The 15,118-nt window shown below is 41.8% G+C and overlaps 1 protein-coding gene and 1 pseudogene across 12 annotated transcripts in view; both read left to right on the top strand.

The window, feature by feature from the left end:
• Nucleotides 1–15,118, top strand: part of nfasca (neurofascin homolog (chicken) a) — a 284,189-nt gene that overhangs the window by 185,899 nt on the left and 83,172 nt on the right. For 8 of the 12 annotated variants that reach the window (XM_073030634.1, XM_073030633.1, XM_073030639.1 and 5 more), the window contains 8 exons: nt 61–245; nt 2,195–2,326; nt 3,282–3,425; nt 6,010–6,121; nt 7,452–7,618; nt 8,198–8,345; nt 10,699–10,823; nt 14,453–14,497. In XM_073030634.1, the coding sequence (XP_072886735.1) occupies nt 61–245; nt 2,195–2,326; nt 3,282–3,425; nt 6,010–6,121; nt 7,452–7,618; nt 8,198–8,345; nt 10,699–10,823; nt 14,453–14,497 (1,058 nt within the window). The remainder of the gene's footprint in view (nt 1–60; nt 246–2,194; nt 2,327–3,281; nt 3,426–6,009; nt 6,122–7,451; nt 7,619–8,197; nt 8,346–10,698; nt 10,824–14,452; nt 14,498–15,118) is intronic. The other 4 variants (XM_073030640.1, XM_073030643.1, XM_073030644.1 and 1 more) reach the window with 1 other exon arrangement.
• Nucleotides 4,704–4,936, top strand: LOC140717452 (U1 spliceosomal RNA; annotated as a pseudogene).

The following is a 15,118-nucleotide window of genomic DNA, read 5'->3' as shown; positions in this document are numbered from 1 at the left end:
ATTTCCAGCATCTGCAGAACCTCTTGTGTTCCAATTCATTTTCCCTTGTTTTCTTTTCAGGCCCACGCCAGATATCGTTTGGTACAAGAAAGGTGGTGAATTGCCGTGGCCAAAAGTGCGAATGGAAAACTTCAACAAGACGCTAAGGATCATGAATGTTTCAGAGGAGAACTCGGGCGAGTATTTCTGCCTGGCATCCAATAAGATGGGGAGCATTAGGCACACCATCACAGTGAGAGTAAAAGGTGTGGACTCTGTTCAATTCCCTACTGCCACATTCAGCCAATCTCCCCCACCCTCTCTTTCCATCCCACCAAGTATTATGTTTACTTTGAAGTCTTCCTTTTCCCTGAATTGTATTTAATACAGTAATACATTATACAAAAACTGTACAGAACTGTTAGGTGCAGGACTTAAATATGTCCAGGACAAAGAAACGGGCGGGAAAATCACTGTGGGCACTGTTGACTCAGTAAACTTCCTTTTCCAAAAGCTCCCTTCTGGAAAGTTCTGTAGGACTATTAAAATAAAAATTTCCCATCATCTTAAAAGTTTCAACCCCAGTCAGATAATCTGATCAGCCATTCTAGTTACCCCCCCCCCACCCCATCCCCATCACTGCACTGTATTGTAGACACTTTAAACCACATTTTATGATGATTCAACGCACACAAAATGCTGGAGGAACTCAGCAGGCCAGGCAGCTCCTCAGCTTTTTTTCTCCAGTCCTGCCAAAGGGTTTCGGCCCGAAACGTCGACTGTACTTTTCTCCATAGACGCCGCCTGGCCTGTTGAGTTTCTCCAGCATTTTGTGTGTTTTGCTTAGATTTCCAGCATCTGCAGATTTTCTCTTGTTTGTGATTTTATAATGATGTTTATATTGTAAATGCCTGCTGGTATCTATTTATTTATGCACATTTTATTCCATATATGTCTGTTAACCACTACATCTATTTGCTCTGTTTTAGATAATTCTTTATTCCATAAAATTGTTAAATGTTTTTGTTTCTATGTTGCACCTTGACCAATACACCGCAGCACATTCCGAATACATGCAAATATATTTCGCAAAATAAGTTGTTTCTATATCCTTGATAACAGCTCATGTGGACCTCTGCCATTAAGTAGAATCATGGCTGATCCTATAAACATCACTTTCCTTCAATCTTTTAAATCCAGCACAACCAAAGCCTCTCATTCCCTGTCTTTCATTGTAGTGTTTTGTGTAACCAGAGTGTTAATCTAGCAGAATAACCATTTTAAGATTTATGAGACTCCTCCAAACAATGAGTGGTTTTAACTGTTATGAGGGTCTGAATTCCTAGCAAAACCCTAATGTTTCTCTCTTCCAAGAAACACAGAATTGTATACCAGTGCAATGTTTCCAATGAGACAGATACTTACTGGCCAATGCATTCATCAGCATGCTAGGCATGATTTAATGGCTATTGGTTTCCCCTTTACAAAATTTTTGGCCTGAGAAATATCATATTTTGGCACAACCTAAAGAAACATTCTTTAAGTGGATCTTTAGTGGGTTTAGCCATGTTCCAATCAAACTTGAGTGCAGTTTATTCTAATGAAACATTTCTAATCCACCCACTGTTTTTCATTGGCTTTCCTCGATCATGTCCTGTTTAAGTCTAGAGAAAGTAAGAAGTCGGACATTTGATACATCCTTTAAATTTGAAGACATCTGGTGACCTTTTATTCAATATTTTCATATGATTTGATTTATTGATTTTTGTATTGACTCTCTTGCAGTTATTTTTCCAAAGTTTTGGATTTGATCAGAAAGTCTTTCTCTTCTTGGTTTCGCTCTCAGGATGGACTGCCCAGTCCTTTTTTTTCCTTTTTGTTTTTGTTTGTAGAGAATAGTGCGGGTTTTGCATATAAAAATTTCAAGAATTTCTCTTTATGAATTAATAAGAGGAGAATTAATTATCTTTTTCCTTATTATACATTCTATATCAGATTAATATTATGGATGATTTTGTTAATGTTTATTTCACCTTCTTTATGTATTGTTATTGATATATATTTGAGATAATTCTCCTCTTGCTTGTGTATATGCTCTTTTTAAATCAATAAAAAGATGGATAAAGAAAGAAACATTTGAGGCTAATACATAGATTTGGATTATTTAATCTGTCGTTTGTTTAATAAGTTTGTATTTATCTGTTAATTCTCAAAGCTGCTCCTTACTGGCTGAATGAACCCCAGAACTTGGTGCTAGCTCCTGGGGAGTATGGCAGACTTCTGTGCCGAGCCAACGGGAACCCCAAGCCCAATATCCAGTGGCTGGTGAATGGTGAACCTCTAGAAAGTGAGTCAATGAATACAGTGCCTTCCTTGTACAAGTCACATATACACCATTGTTTCTCTGTTGGATCCTATGAAATTGTCAAGTCAAGGTGAGTATATTGTCATGTGCACAGGTACGGTGAGGTACAGGTACAAAGAAAAACTTGCTTTCAGCAGGCACATAGGTTCAGACATTACACAGAACATAAATTTACATACATGCAATATAAATCGGTATGCATTTAGGAGGGGAATTTAATATAATTAAGGCATTGTATAGTATTTAGTGGAGTTTGAGTAAGCAAAACTTACTGTAAAAATACAGGAGCTTCAGACAAGCTATAAACTCTAACAGCAAAGAACTCCATCCCTGCTCGTGTTACTTACATACACATATCTAATGCCTGTTACGCCACTGGCGTTTAGGGCAGCATTGAAGGTCTTCCATCTCTGGCGGTGTTCAGGGCTTCCTTCATTGTGTCAGTAGCTCGATTTTCACTACTGTCAGTCATGAAAGTCCCAGATGGAGACTCGAGATTACCGTCGCACTCAAGTGTAGAAGGATTCCTCATTGCTGTTTCTGTAGCAGTTTTGATTTTACCGGTCAGGGTTGTTAGCCCTGAGCTGAGCCCCCGAACCTGGAGGACCAGTAGACCCCTCTTAGTCTGACCTCTTCCCTGTTTGATATGAGCAACCCTACCAAGAGCCAAAGCATAAAGCCCTGACTCCAGCACCCATAGCTCTCCAGGTCATTGAGGCACGCAAACCTCCAAACCCTACGACAACGTTGTGCTCCTCTTGGAGGACATCGCACAGGTGGACGTATTATTTTCCCTGACCATAGAACTTACATTACAGTATTCAAATACATACTTCTCATCGTGAGCAGCTTTTCACACTTCATATTCTGGGAGACAAGGGAGTTTCTGAGAGAATGTCAATTGAACAATGACGCATTTATCTTTCTTTCTCTGAAGAGGTTCGTCAGAATGTGAATCGAGATGTCTCTGGGGACACGATCATCTTCCGAGAGGCACAGATTGGAACCAGTGCCGTATACCAGTGCAATGCTTCCAATGAGCACGGATACCTACTGGCCAATGCATTTGTCAGCGTGCTAGGTACGACTTAATGGCTATTGATTCCTCTTTTACGATGTTTCTTGAGTGGAAAATGTTTGCCTGCTGCCGGAGAAAGTGGTAAAGGCAAGTACAATTACACATATAAAATACATTTGGATAGGTACATGGACAAGAAAGGTTTAGAGCAGACGTTCCCAGCCTAGGGTCCATGGACAAGGTTCCATGGCATAAAAAAGTTTGGGAAACCCCTGGTTTAGAGGAATATGGGCCAAACACAGACAAATGGGACTAGCTAGACAGGTATCTTGTTTGGCATGAATGAATTGAGCCAAAGGGCCCAATTCTGTGCTGATTAACTCCATGACTAATTTCATATAATAGTGGTGTCCAATGGTTTAGATTTCACATCAGGATTTTTAAGTGTCAGATCAACAAACTCTGCCACAAATGTTTCAGAATGGAACTAATTAAACCCACCTGCATGTGTTCAGTGCAAATAAGGAGCTTCTCAATGGGTTTAGGGAATAACATTTTTCTGAAGATAGCAGAAAGGCCTTTGACTCCCCCAGCCTCCAGGCCACATTGACACATCCACCATCCTCTTCTTCCCTCTCCTGGGACCCATGACCCATGAACTAGGATTGCATTCTATCCAGTCATCTCTAATTGCTCCTCAAAGGCAGAACTCACAAAGGAAAGGCTGTTCAGTGCTGTTGTTTATTGGGGATTCTTCTTTAACTCAGCTATTTAGCTGAGTATTGCAGTTGTTCATTTACCTTCTACATCCTGGAGCACTGAATATACGTAACCTTTCACTGAAGCAGTTGTTCTTTATTTAAACAGCATGCACAGTGCATTGTTACAAACACTCAGTGGCCAATTTATTAGGTACCTCCTATACCTAAGAAAGTGGCCACCGAGTGGATGTTCGTGGTCTTCTGCTTCTGTAGCCCACGCATTTCAAAGTTCAATGTGGTGTGTGTTCCTAGATGCTGTTCTGCCCACCACTGTTGTTGTGCGTGGTTATTTGAATTACTGTTGCTTTCCTGTCAGCTTGAACCAGTCTGGCCATTCTCCTCTGACCTCTCTCGTTAACAAGGCATTTTAGCCTACAGAACTGCCGCTCACTGGATTTTTTTTTGTTTGTTTTCCACATTGTTCTCAGTAAACTCCAGAGACCATCATGCATGAAAATCCCAAGAGATCAGCAATTTCTGAGATATTCAAACCACCTCGCTGGGCACCAACAATTACTGTATTCCATGATCATGAGAAAAAGGAAACAAATCACTCAGATCTTTTTTCATTTGGGTATAAATACTTACCTGGCAGGGGAGAGCCTGTGATCAGAAAGATCATTCTCCCAGGATGAGGCTATCCCATTGCATTTTGTGTGTGCCGATGCCTGTTGGGAGAGACTGTGATCGGAAAGATTGTTTTCCAAGGATCGCACGATGTGTCTGCTGATGCCTGCGATGTCTCCAGATGAAGTTTACTCAACTGCAAAATTTGTGGTGGTGGGGCACAATCTGCTTTCGCGCTGAGGTCAGCTTAGTATGGTAGAAGGGCGTGATGGTAGTGTAGCGGCTAGCACGATCATTTTACAGCACCATCAATCAACGATTTGTGTTTGATTCCTGCCGCTGTCTGGAAAGGTTTTCAATGTTCTCCCATGACTGCTTGGGTTTCCTCTGGGTGCTCTGGTTTCCTCCCACATTCCAAAGATGTACAAGTCAGGGTTAGTAAGATGTGGGCTTGCTGTATTGCCACCAGAAGCACGGAGACACTTGCAGGCTGACCCCAGCATCATCTATGGATTGTGTTGGCCGTTGATTCAAAAATGGCGCAATTCGCTGCGTGATTCAATGTTTCGGAATCAGTTTTATTATCACCGGCATGCGTCGTGAAATCCAAAGTACATGTGACAAATGAAGCTGAATCTTCTTCAGTGGTGAAGAATGGTGTTCAGCGCTATCCACCCGCATTTGACCGGTCTTCCTCTCCCTCTTGCTAGTGTTGTCAGAGGAAAATGCAGGAGTTTTGGGATCCACGGTGACAGGACTGATCAGCGAGGCTGTGGACTTGTATTGCATGTGTTCCTGGATTCTGGTTACTGTTTTTATTGCTGACTTTGAGCGGCTAGTTCAGGGTGATCGATGCGGACTGGGGGTGCTTTGGCGAAGAGTGGCCCTGTGGCCTGCATTGGCTAGCAGCACGGCGCTGAACTGAATACTCTGGACTCCTGATGTTGATGAACACCACTGGATCCCATATGTTGTTCGCTCACTTTTTGCAGTTTGCACAATTTGTTCTTTTTTTTCATGCATTGGGTGTTTGATGTTTTCTTGAACAGGTTCCATGGTGTTTCTTTACTTTGTGGCTGCCTGTGGGAGGACGAATCTCAGAGTTGTATTCTGTATATATACTTTGATAATAAATGTACTTAGAATCTTTATAGTCTTCTTCAGTGATCATATTCTCTAATATGATCCATTCACTGTCAAAGACAGTGGTACCACTGAATGCAAGAATATCTATGTTGAAAGGACACTCCGTGAAGCTGACTCGTACGTGCTTTCAGGAAGTTTGACATGGGCAGCTGATGGAATTTCTTTGTTTACAGATGTAAAACCCCGAATCCTTTCCAAACGAAACCAGGTCATCAAGGTGATTGAAAATAACCGGACGCAGCTCGAGTGCAGGTTCTTTGGCTCTCCAATCCCCGTCCTGCGATGGTAAGGAGCAGCTTACTGAACTGTCAATCAGTATTACATTATAGTTGTAGAATTGATATAGAAACACGCCATTCAGTCCATCAGCTCCTAGCCGAAGTTCATGTTCTATATAAGCTTCTTCCAAACATTATTCATCTAATCTAGCCTTCTGTTTCTCCATTTGAGTTTATCCGTTTTGCCCTTGAATCCATCCATGCCATTTCATGTTGAAAGCAGTTTGAGTGGATGCAGTAGAGATTAGGTAGAGATTTCTAGATACGATGGGAGATTGTCTAGGCTTTATCTCTCTGGAACGCAAGATTCTGGGAGAGATTTAATTGGGCTAAATAAAATTACCAAAGTTTTAGTTAGTTTTGTTCCCTCCCTGCAATCCCCCAATTTAATCCTAGCCAAATCACAGGACAATTTACAATGACCAATTAACTTACCAATTGGTATGTCTTTGGACTGTGGGAGGAAACCCGTGTGGTCACACAGTGAATGTAGAAACTCCTTACAGACAGAAGTGGGAATTGAACCAGGGTTGCTGGTACCGTAAAGCATCGTGCTAACCACTACACTATCATACCACCCTAATTATTGTTGTTCAAGTGTACACACATATATAGCTAAACAAAGCATCCCTCTAGGACCAAGGTACTAGACAAAGTACATGCATCACATACAGTACATAAAATTAACACAATGATATTAACAGCTAATAAAACACCTGTAGATGTACAAGTTGACATAAAGTCCATTGACGACATATAAAACAGTAAAATGCTACTGGCACCATCATAAGTAATGTGTACTGGATGGTAGCAGAGTGTTTAGAAGTCTCAGATCCTGGGGGAAAGAAGCTGTCACCCAGCCTAACAGCCCTTGTTCTTACACTGTGGTACCTTCTGCCTGATGGTAGGAGGTCAAAGAGATTGTGGGACAGATGGGACAATGCTGAGTGCTCTGCGAATGCCCTGCTCCTGGTGTATGTCCTGGATGGGGAGCCTCTTGAGAAGGACCCCTACCTTTAACCAAAGGGTCCGTGGACCCCACGTTGGGAACCCCTGCTAAAATTGCGATAGTTGGGGAATTAGAAAAAGAAAAGGGATCATGAAGAGTAAGTTTATTGGTCTGGGTGAGGGATATTCCTAAATTGACATTGGCCTGTACGTGGATTTCCATTCTCCCACAGAGATTTGGGTGGGATGCAGCACATAAATATTCTATTAGACACAGTGGGACACCCTGCATGAGCCAAAGTATCTTTCCCTGTGTGTCATTGCTCATCACTTTGTACCATTAATTGAAGTCCCGTTCTCTCTCTGAAGCAGTTCTTTTGTGATTTGAGGTTTAAGGATGGACAGGGCAATAATCTTTATGGTGGGAACTACATCATCCACGACAATGGCACTTTACAGTTGCGTCGGGCTCGGAAGTCAGATGAGGGAACCTACACTTGCATAGCAACCAACGTATTGGGAAAGGCAGAGAACAGGTTGCGGCTGGAAGTCAAAGGTAAGGTTTGCTGTGCAATGCAGCAAAGACTCTGTCACCTTTAGAGCAATTTGATACCAAATTTGTTTTCCTTTTTGAACGATGAATTCTCCATTTTCTGTTCACCTGCACCCCTTTGTCCCCGTTCTTTCCCCTGATCTACCCAGTTCTTCCTACATTCACCTCAGCCCCCTCTCATCACCCATTGCATCAGACCATCATTCGCACACTCATCCCACTGGGTACCCTCCTCCCTCTGTTCCCATTCACTCTACCTACCTCCTCGCTCGATTCCACACTCCACCCTCCCCTCCTGTCAAATTCCATCATCTGCAACCACTTTGCCATCTCCACCAATCAGTTCCCAGCTTCTATTTACACTTTCTTCCCTTCCATCCACCAATCACTTGTTTGCTTTTGTTCCACCACATCCCTCCACCTTTATACACTGGCCATCTCCCCTCTTACCTTTCAGTTCAGATGAAGAGTCTTGACCTGAAATGTCGAATGTCCATTTCCCTCCATAGATGCTGCCTGACCCACCGAGTTCCTCCAGCATCTTTGTGTTGCTTGTATTTCATTTGTCTGTCTTTAATATAGAACCAACAAGGATTATAAAGGCCCCAGAATCCACCATAGTTAAGAGATCACATGCTGCCAGATTTGACTGTAAAGTGAGGCACGATCCAACATTGCGACTGAAGGTAACCTGGCTGAAAGACGACAAAGTTCTCTCCTTACCATGGAGGTGAGTGCTGCTTCCTCCTGGCCACCATCATCTTCATGTTGGCATGGTGCATCTCCCGACCCGATTCGTTCCCGGGTACCTGGAACTACGGCACAGATTGTTCACTTACTTTGTTTTACTTTTAAGGCTGGTGGTTGGATCATAAGATATAGGAGCAGTATTAGGCCATTCAGCCCATCGAATGTGTGCCACCATCCAGTCATCCCTAAGGTTAATTTGTAGGTCGAATCAATGATGAGGAAGGCAAATGCAATGTTAGCATTCATTACGAGAGGATTAGAATATAAAGCAAGGTATGTAATGTTGAGACTTTATAAGGCACTGGTGAGGCCTCACTTGGAGCATTGTGAGCAGTTTTAGGCCCTGAAGAAAGGATGTGTTGACATTGGATAGGGTTCAAAGGAGGTTCATGAAAATGATTCTGGGATTCAAAAGCTTATCATTTGAGAAGCATTTGATGGCTCTGGGCCTCTACTCACTGGAATTCAGAAGAATGGGGGAGGGGGGAATCTCATTGAAACCTACTGAATGTTGAAAGGCCTCAATAGAGTGGATGTAGAGAGGAAGTTTTCTTTGGTGAGGGAGTCTAAGACCAGAGGACACAGCTTCAGATTAGAGGGACGTCCATTTAGAGTGGAAATGAGGAGGAATTTCTGTGGAATTTGTTGCTACAGGCGGCTGGGGAGGCCAATTCACTGGCTATATTTAAGGCAGAGGTTGATAGATTCTTGAATAGTTAGGGCAGAAAAGGATACGGGGAGAAGGCAGGTTATTGGGACTGAGGGGGAAATGGATCAGCCATGATGAAATGGTGAAACAGATTCAATGAGCCAAAAGACCTAATTCTGCTCCTATATCTTATGGTCTTATTTATTTTCCTCAACCCCATTCTTACCGTGACTCTTAACTTTTTTACCAATCAAGAACCTATCAATTCAGAGAAGAATGAAGTGGACGTTTCAGGCTACATTCATCCTCAGCTGGCTTAACCAATCACCTTCCAGTTTGTACTCGTTCCCCTCCGCCCACTTCCCTCTTCCTTTCCAGTTCTGATGAAAGGTCTCGGCCTGAAATGTCGGGTCTTTATTCTTCTCCACAGATGCTGCCTGACCTGTTGTGTGTTACTCTAGATTTTCATCATCTGCAGGATGTCAGTACTCAGAGTACAAAGTCAACTTTAATGAAAAAATAAATTGCTAGAAACGCTCATCAGATTAAATTGCCTGTGTGGGAAGAGAAAGAGTTAATGTTTCAGGTTGAAGGCCCAATGTCAGTTTTGTTCTTCAAGATTTTATGTTAGTTCCCGAACACAATTTCCTTTTCCACAGAAGTGGCCCCACCTGCTGAGTATTTTCAGTTTTTTTAAATTTTAGATTTACAGCATCTGGACTTTTTTTTTTGTTTTCAACTCTGCCTAGCTGCAGGGTCGCATTAATGTCCAAGTTTTCACTCATGGAAAATAATGTGCAACCATCGAAGAGTGGGGCCTACTAGGACTGTTGTGAATTTGGAAAACCAGTTCCATTGGCACCAAAGAATTGATAACCAGTCAACTGAATCCAGGCCCAGAAGGGTGACCACCTTTTTCCTTTTAAAAGGAATCTGAGGGGGAACTTCTTCACTCAAAGGGTAGTGTGAGTCTGAAACAAACTGCCTTCAGAAGCTCGGATAGGTACATGGATGAGAGGGGTATGGAGGGCTATGGTCCAGCCACAGGCAAATGGACTAGAAAGAAGACTAGTTTGGAATGGACTAGATGGGCCAAAGGGCCTTTCTCAGTGCTGCAATACTCTATGACTGCAAGTGCCTCATCAGATTCGATCAACATCTCATTGTTGTGGGGAAGATACTCACTAAGGTGAGACAGTCACACACAGGGATGTCATCTCCTGGTTTGGATGCACCAGACTTAATTAGGTTGGGCCAAACCCTTGGTGATCTCAGTCAGACTCTTGTTGGGAATGAACTCTCTGTGTGTGACTGTCCCATCTTAGTGAGCATCTTCCCCATGTCAATGAGGTGCTGATCGAATCTGAGAGGGCACTTAAAGTCATGGAGTACTACAGGTCAGAAGGAGGCCCTTTGGGCCATCCACTCCATCCTGACCTGGTATTCTTCCTAGTCCCATCTACCCACACTGGGACCATAACTCTCCTTACCCACCTCATCCATGTACCCGTCCAAACTTCTGTTCAACATACAGTTGAACCTGCTTCCTCTGGTTTGCTGGAAAGAGTCAGATCCTCAAACATTTAGGTCTGAACCTTAACCCCAGTGGCCCCCTTATGGGCCAGTGCTTGGATGTGGACTAGGAAAGAATAAAAGGAAATGACAAGACCGTGTTTAATTTCAGGGCAAAGGAAGACGAGGATTCTTTAACAATCATCAATGTGTCGGAGCGAGATGAAGGAACCTACACCTGTGTTGCCCGCACAGACCTGGACAGCGACTCAGCCAAGGCACGTCTCACTGTTCTAGGTAAATTTAATGATCTTGTTGATTCTGCAGTTCCAAATCACCAAATGGGAAATGAAGTGAACTAATCAATCATTTCAGGGGAATCTGAAATACATTACGAATAAACCCCTTTTGGGCTTCTAGTTGGGTACAGGAATCATTTACAGCTGACGTTTCAATGACAAATTCTGCCTTCTTCTTCTTCAGGGGTGATAACTGGCAAGTCTAATCCGGTGGTACTTCCCTGCTGTCCATCCCTCCTGATTGGTTAGTCCTCATCCAATCAGGTTTCCGCTCTCCCACCTTGTTTACAATCGAATTCCAGTTCTTACTTAAAGTGACACCTCCATCTTTGTTGAAATTCTTTTCCTCTAGTTTTATTTCAATGGCTTCCTTTACAAGGTGGTTCCAAAAGCCAGTGGTGTGACACAGTAGTTTTGTGCTGTCCAGGTCAATCCAATGGCCATGTTCTGTTACTGCCGATTTCTCCAGGAAACCCAAATGGATACACCTCCTGTGCTCCAGAAACTGCAAAGGTCTCACTCTAAGTAAGAACTGGAATTCAATTGTAAACTAGGTGGGAGAGCAGAAATCTGATTGGGTGAGGACTAACCAATCAAAAGGGACAAATGACAGCTGTATAAATACACTGGACTAGACATGCCTAGGCATTATCCCTGAAGAAGATGGCAGAGCTTGTCATCGAAATGTCAGTCATAATCGATACCTCTATCTGGCTGGAAGCCCGAGAAGAGTTTATTCGTCATTTACGCTGGGAAAGGAGTGGATCCTTAACAGTAAGATACATTGTTAAGTCCTCATTGTTTGTCCATCAAAGTTCAAATCCACAGCAGATCAGGCAAAATGACCAACTTTAAATGATGAACAGCTATGAAAACTGAGGCATGTAGACCTTTGCTTCAGAAGTGCTCATCTGATTTAAACATTCTTTCCATGAGAACTCACCCAAAATAATTTCAGTGCTGTTTTACTCTAGTACTGAAATCTTGCATATAGGCCTTCCTAAATGCATGGTGTACTTTCAGTTATTCAAATACATGGTATACATTCAGTAATAAATGTACGTGGACACCATCTGAACACCAACACCGTTCCATCTCTCACCAATTATCCTACCAAACTGATGCATGTTTTTTCCACACATATTCCATCTTCCCTTCCTTTGTCCATTCTCCGAGCCTGTCCATATTTCCCTGAAGCCTCCCTCCAACCTCCCCATATTCCTACTATTGCCAGCCAACCTCACATGATCTGTAAACATGGATATAATGTACACCAGTAATCACATCCAAAACACTTATATTGTGATCAGTTGAGGGTCCAGCAGCAATCCTCAGGCACAACCACCTAAAGTGCAAATTATTTTATTATTTCTGCTCCATTTTCTGACGTTTAACCAATGCTCAATCATCACTGTACATTACTCTCAATGCTGTGTGCTCTAATTTTGTTTAATAAGCTTGAGATTAATTAACAATAACAGATTATTTCAGAACACATGAGATCCCCTATTAGAAGATGCAAGTAAGTTAATATCAAGGATGACCTAAGTTCCCTTGTTCCATCAACTATCAAGTCTTTAATTTAGAAACGGATGGTAAGTGGGTTGGTGCATATCATGATGTCATTGTGACAAATACTGAGTTGTGACATCCTTAATTTACACAATCCAAACCAAACTAGTTCCAGGGCAAACATTTTTAGAAGATAGGTAGATGGTAAGTTGGCCCTGAAGATTTGGTCACCTGGGAAGCATGGTGAATTGGTAAATTGGAACCAAATCTGGCTTAGTCATAGAAATCAGGTAGAGGAGTGTTCCTCTGGATAAACTGAGGCTTTTTCCCCTGGAGTATAGAGGGCTGATGGGTGATATTATAGAGTTATAAAAGATCATGAAGAGTTATAGATAAGGTGATGTTTACAGTTCTTATTCCCGAGGTTAGAGGTGTGTAAAATCTAAAAGAGATAGATTTTATGGGAAAGGGAGGGAAAAAAAATAAAGAGGGTGGTGGGTATGTGGGACAAGCTACCAAAAGAAGCTGTTCAGGCCCTACAACATCAAAAAGATATTTGGATGGGTACATAAGGCAGCTTTAGAGTCATATGAGCCAAATGCAAGAAAATGGGACTAGCTCACACAGGCAGCTTGGATAGTGTGGATGAGTTGTGTTGAAGGGTCTGTATTCAGTTCCTGCAGCATTGTGTTCAGAAAGTTTAATCCTTCATTTTACCATCAGTCATTAGCAGGAAAATGCATCACACTACACCTTCTAATTCCACCAGAAACAAAAGTTGAACAAGGCAGAAACAATGGATTAGCTACCCAGAGGTGGAGTCTTTAGTTTTACAAAAACCCTGTTGCAGATTGAAATATATGTGCTAGTTCTTAACAATAATTTCTTTGTTTAACAAAATAATAGTTACTGCTTCAAAGCAGAACTATTTGTAGGCTTTAAGGCAGACAATTTGACTACAGAACTCCTTTGCTGAAGTTTATTCATACCCATTCTGTGTGCTGTAGAGTGGTAGGTTTATTCAACTGGAATTAGGTAAGTGAATTAGTCAAAAATTCCCAGTTACGTTGTGATTCAGTCAAGTGCTGTTGGAAGGAGGGTGCACAGAGCAATGTGACACTGAAGTGCAGCAGTTAACGTTGTTGTCTCATTGCTTTAGTATCCCAGATTCAATCCCAACCATGACTGCTGCTTGTGTGGAGTTTGCATGTTCTCCCTGTGACTGCTTGGGTTGTCCTTGGGTGCTCCAGTTTTGTCCCACTCTCCAGAAATATGCAGCAGGTGAACTGGCAACTGTAAATTGACCTGAGTTCGGGCAGGTAAATGAGGGGAAGTTAATGGGTGTGTGAGAGAGAATAGGTTACCAATGAAATAGACTCATAATGCTCTCAGAACCAGCATGAACTCAGTGGGACAAGGCAACTCAGAATCAGGCTTATTATCACAGACATATTAGAAATATGTTGTTTTGCATCAGCAGTACTAGTGTACTATAAATTATAATATGTAGCAAACATTTATGTTATGGATATACTATATTAATAAAGTTTATACACACAAATGGAACAATATGCAGTGCAAAAAAAGAGCAAGAAAAGTGAGGTGGAGTTCATTGTCCATTCAGAAATCTGATGGCAGAGGGGAAGAAGCTGTTCTTAAAACTTTGAGTGTGTGTCTTCAGGCTCCTGTATCTCCTCCCTGACAGTAGCAATGAGAAAAGGGCATACTCTGGGTGGTGGTGGGGTTCATTAGTGATGGATGCTTCCCTTCTAATTCATCGCCTTTTGGAGTTGTCTTCGATGGTAGTGCCCATGATTGAAGCTTTTTCTGATCTTATGACTCCTTCCAAGTCACATGAAATACAAGACAATGTGAAGTCACTTGTAGGAATGACTAATTGCAGAGAAGGGCAATAATTCTCAAGAAAAGTTGTGTTAGTTTGAATGTATTGGGAATTTGACTACTTGTCTGTGCTAACTACATAATCCGATACATCTCTTGATGGTTATCTGTTATTCCTCAACGTAACTTATTTTTATATTGTGCATTGTACATATAACTGCATTTTCTACTGATCAATGCTAAACTTTATCAACCTTCCTCTTACATTCACAGTTGTTCCTTCCACCCAAATTACCCCGCTTGCTGCTGTACTAAAAGGTAATCTGTTTACTAACTATGTCAAGCCTTTTAACAATGTGTGCCAAGTACTATCAGAATCAAATGGTCCACAAGACAGGGGTAACTGTGACCAGGTCTGGATGTAAAATGCATTTGACACCCTTACCGTAACAGACACTACATTCACTGCAGTGTCCTGGTATTCTGGGGAAGGTCAATGACTTCAAATAAAATGAAGCCTGAAATCATATGAACACTCAACCTTTTATTTATTAAGTCAAGTCTACCAAGCTATCAGTGAATTAGAAGAAAATGCATTTCAATCATACCATTAACACAAATTCCTCCACATTAAAAAAAAACTTGTACCTTGGCCTGAAACATCAACAGTTCATTTCCCTCCTTTGATGCAGCCTGACCTGCTGAGTTCCTCCAGCATTGTGTGTGTCTAATTTGCATTTGTCCAATTTTTTTTAAAAAGAGAACTCTTGGCCAAAAAAAAACCATAGGTTGCAATTGATTAAACAAGCACAACAACTGTATATTATAATATCCCAACAAAGTTCACAAAGATTCAAAGGACATTCATTGTCAAAATATGCATGTAATATACAACCCTGAGATTCATCTTCCCAGTACTAAAGTAGAAAACCTACATAT

This window comes from Hemitrygon akajei, chromosome 27 (genome assembly GCF_048418815.1).
Source record: "Hemitrygon akajei chromosome 27, sHemAka1.3, whole genome shotgun sequence".
NCBI lineage: Eukaryota > Metazoa > Chordata > Chondrichthyes > Myliobatiformes > Dasyatidae > Hemitrygon > Hemitrygon akajei.
The sequence above is the reverse complement of the archived record's forward strand: the minus strand, read 5'-3'. Positions and strand labels throughout refer to the sequence as shown.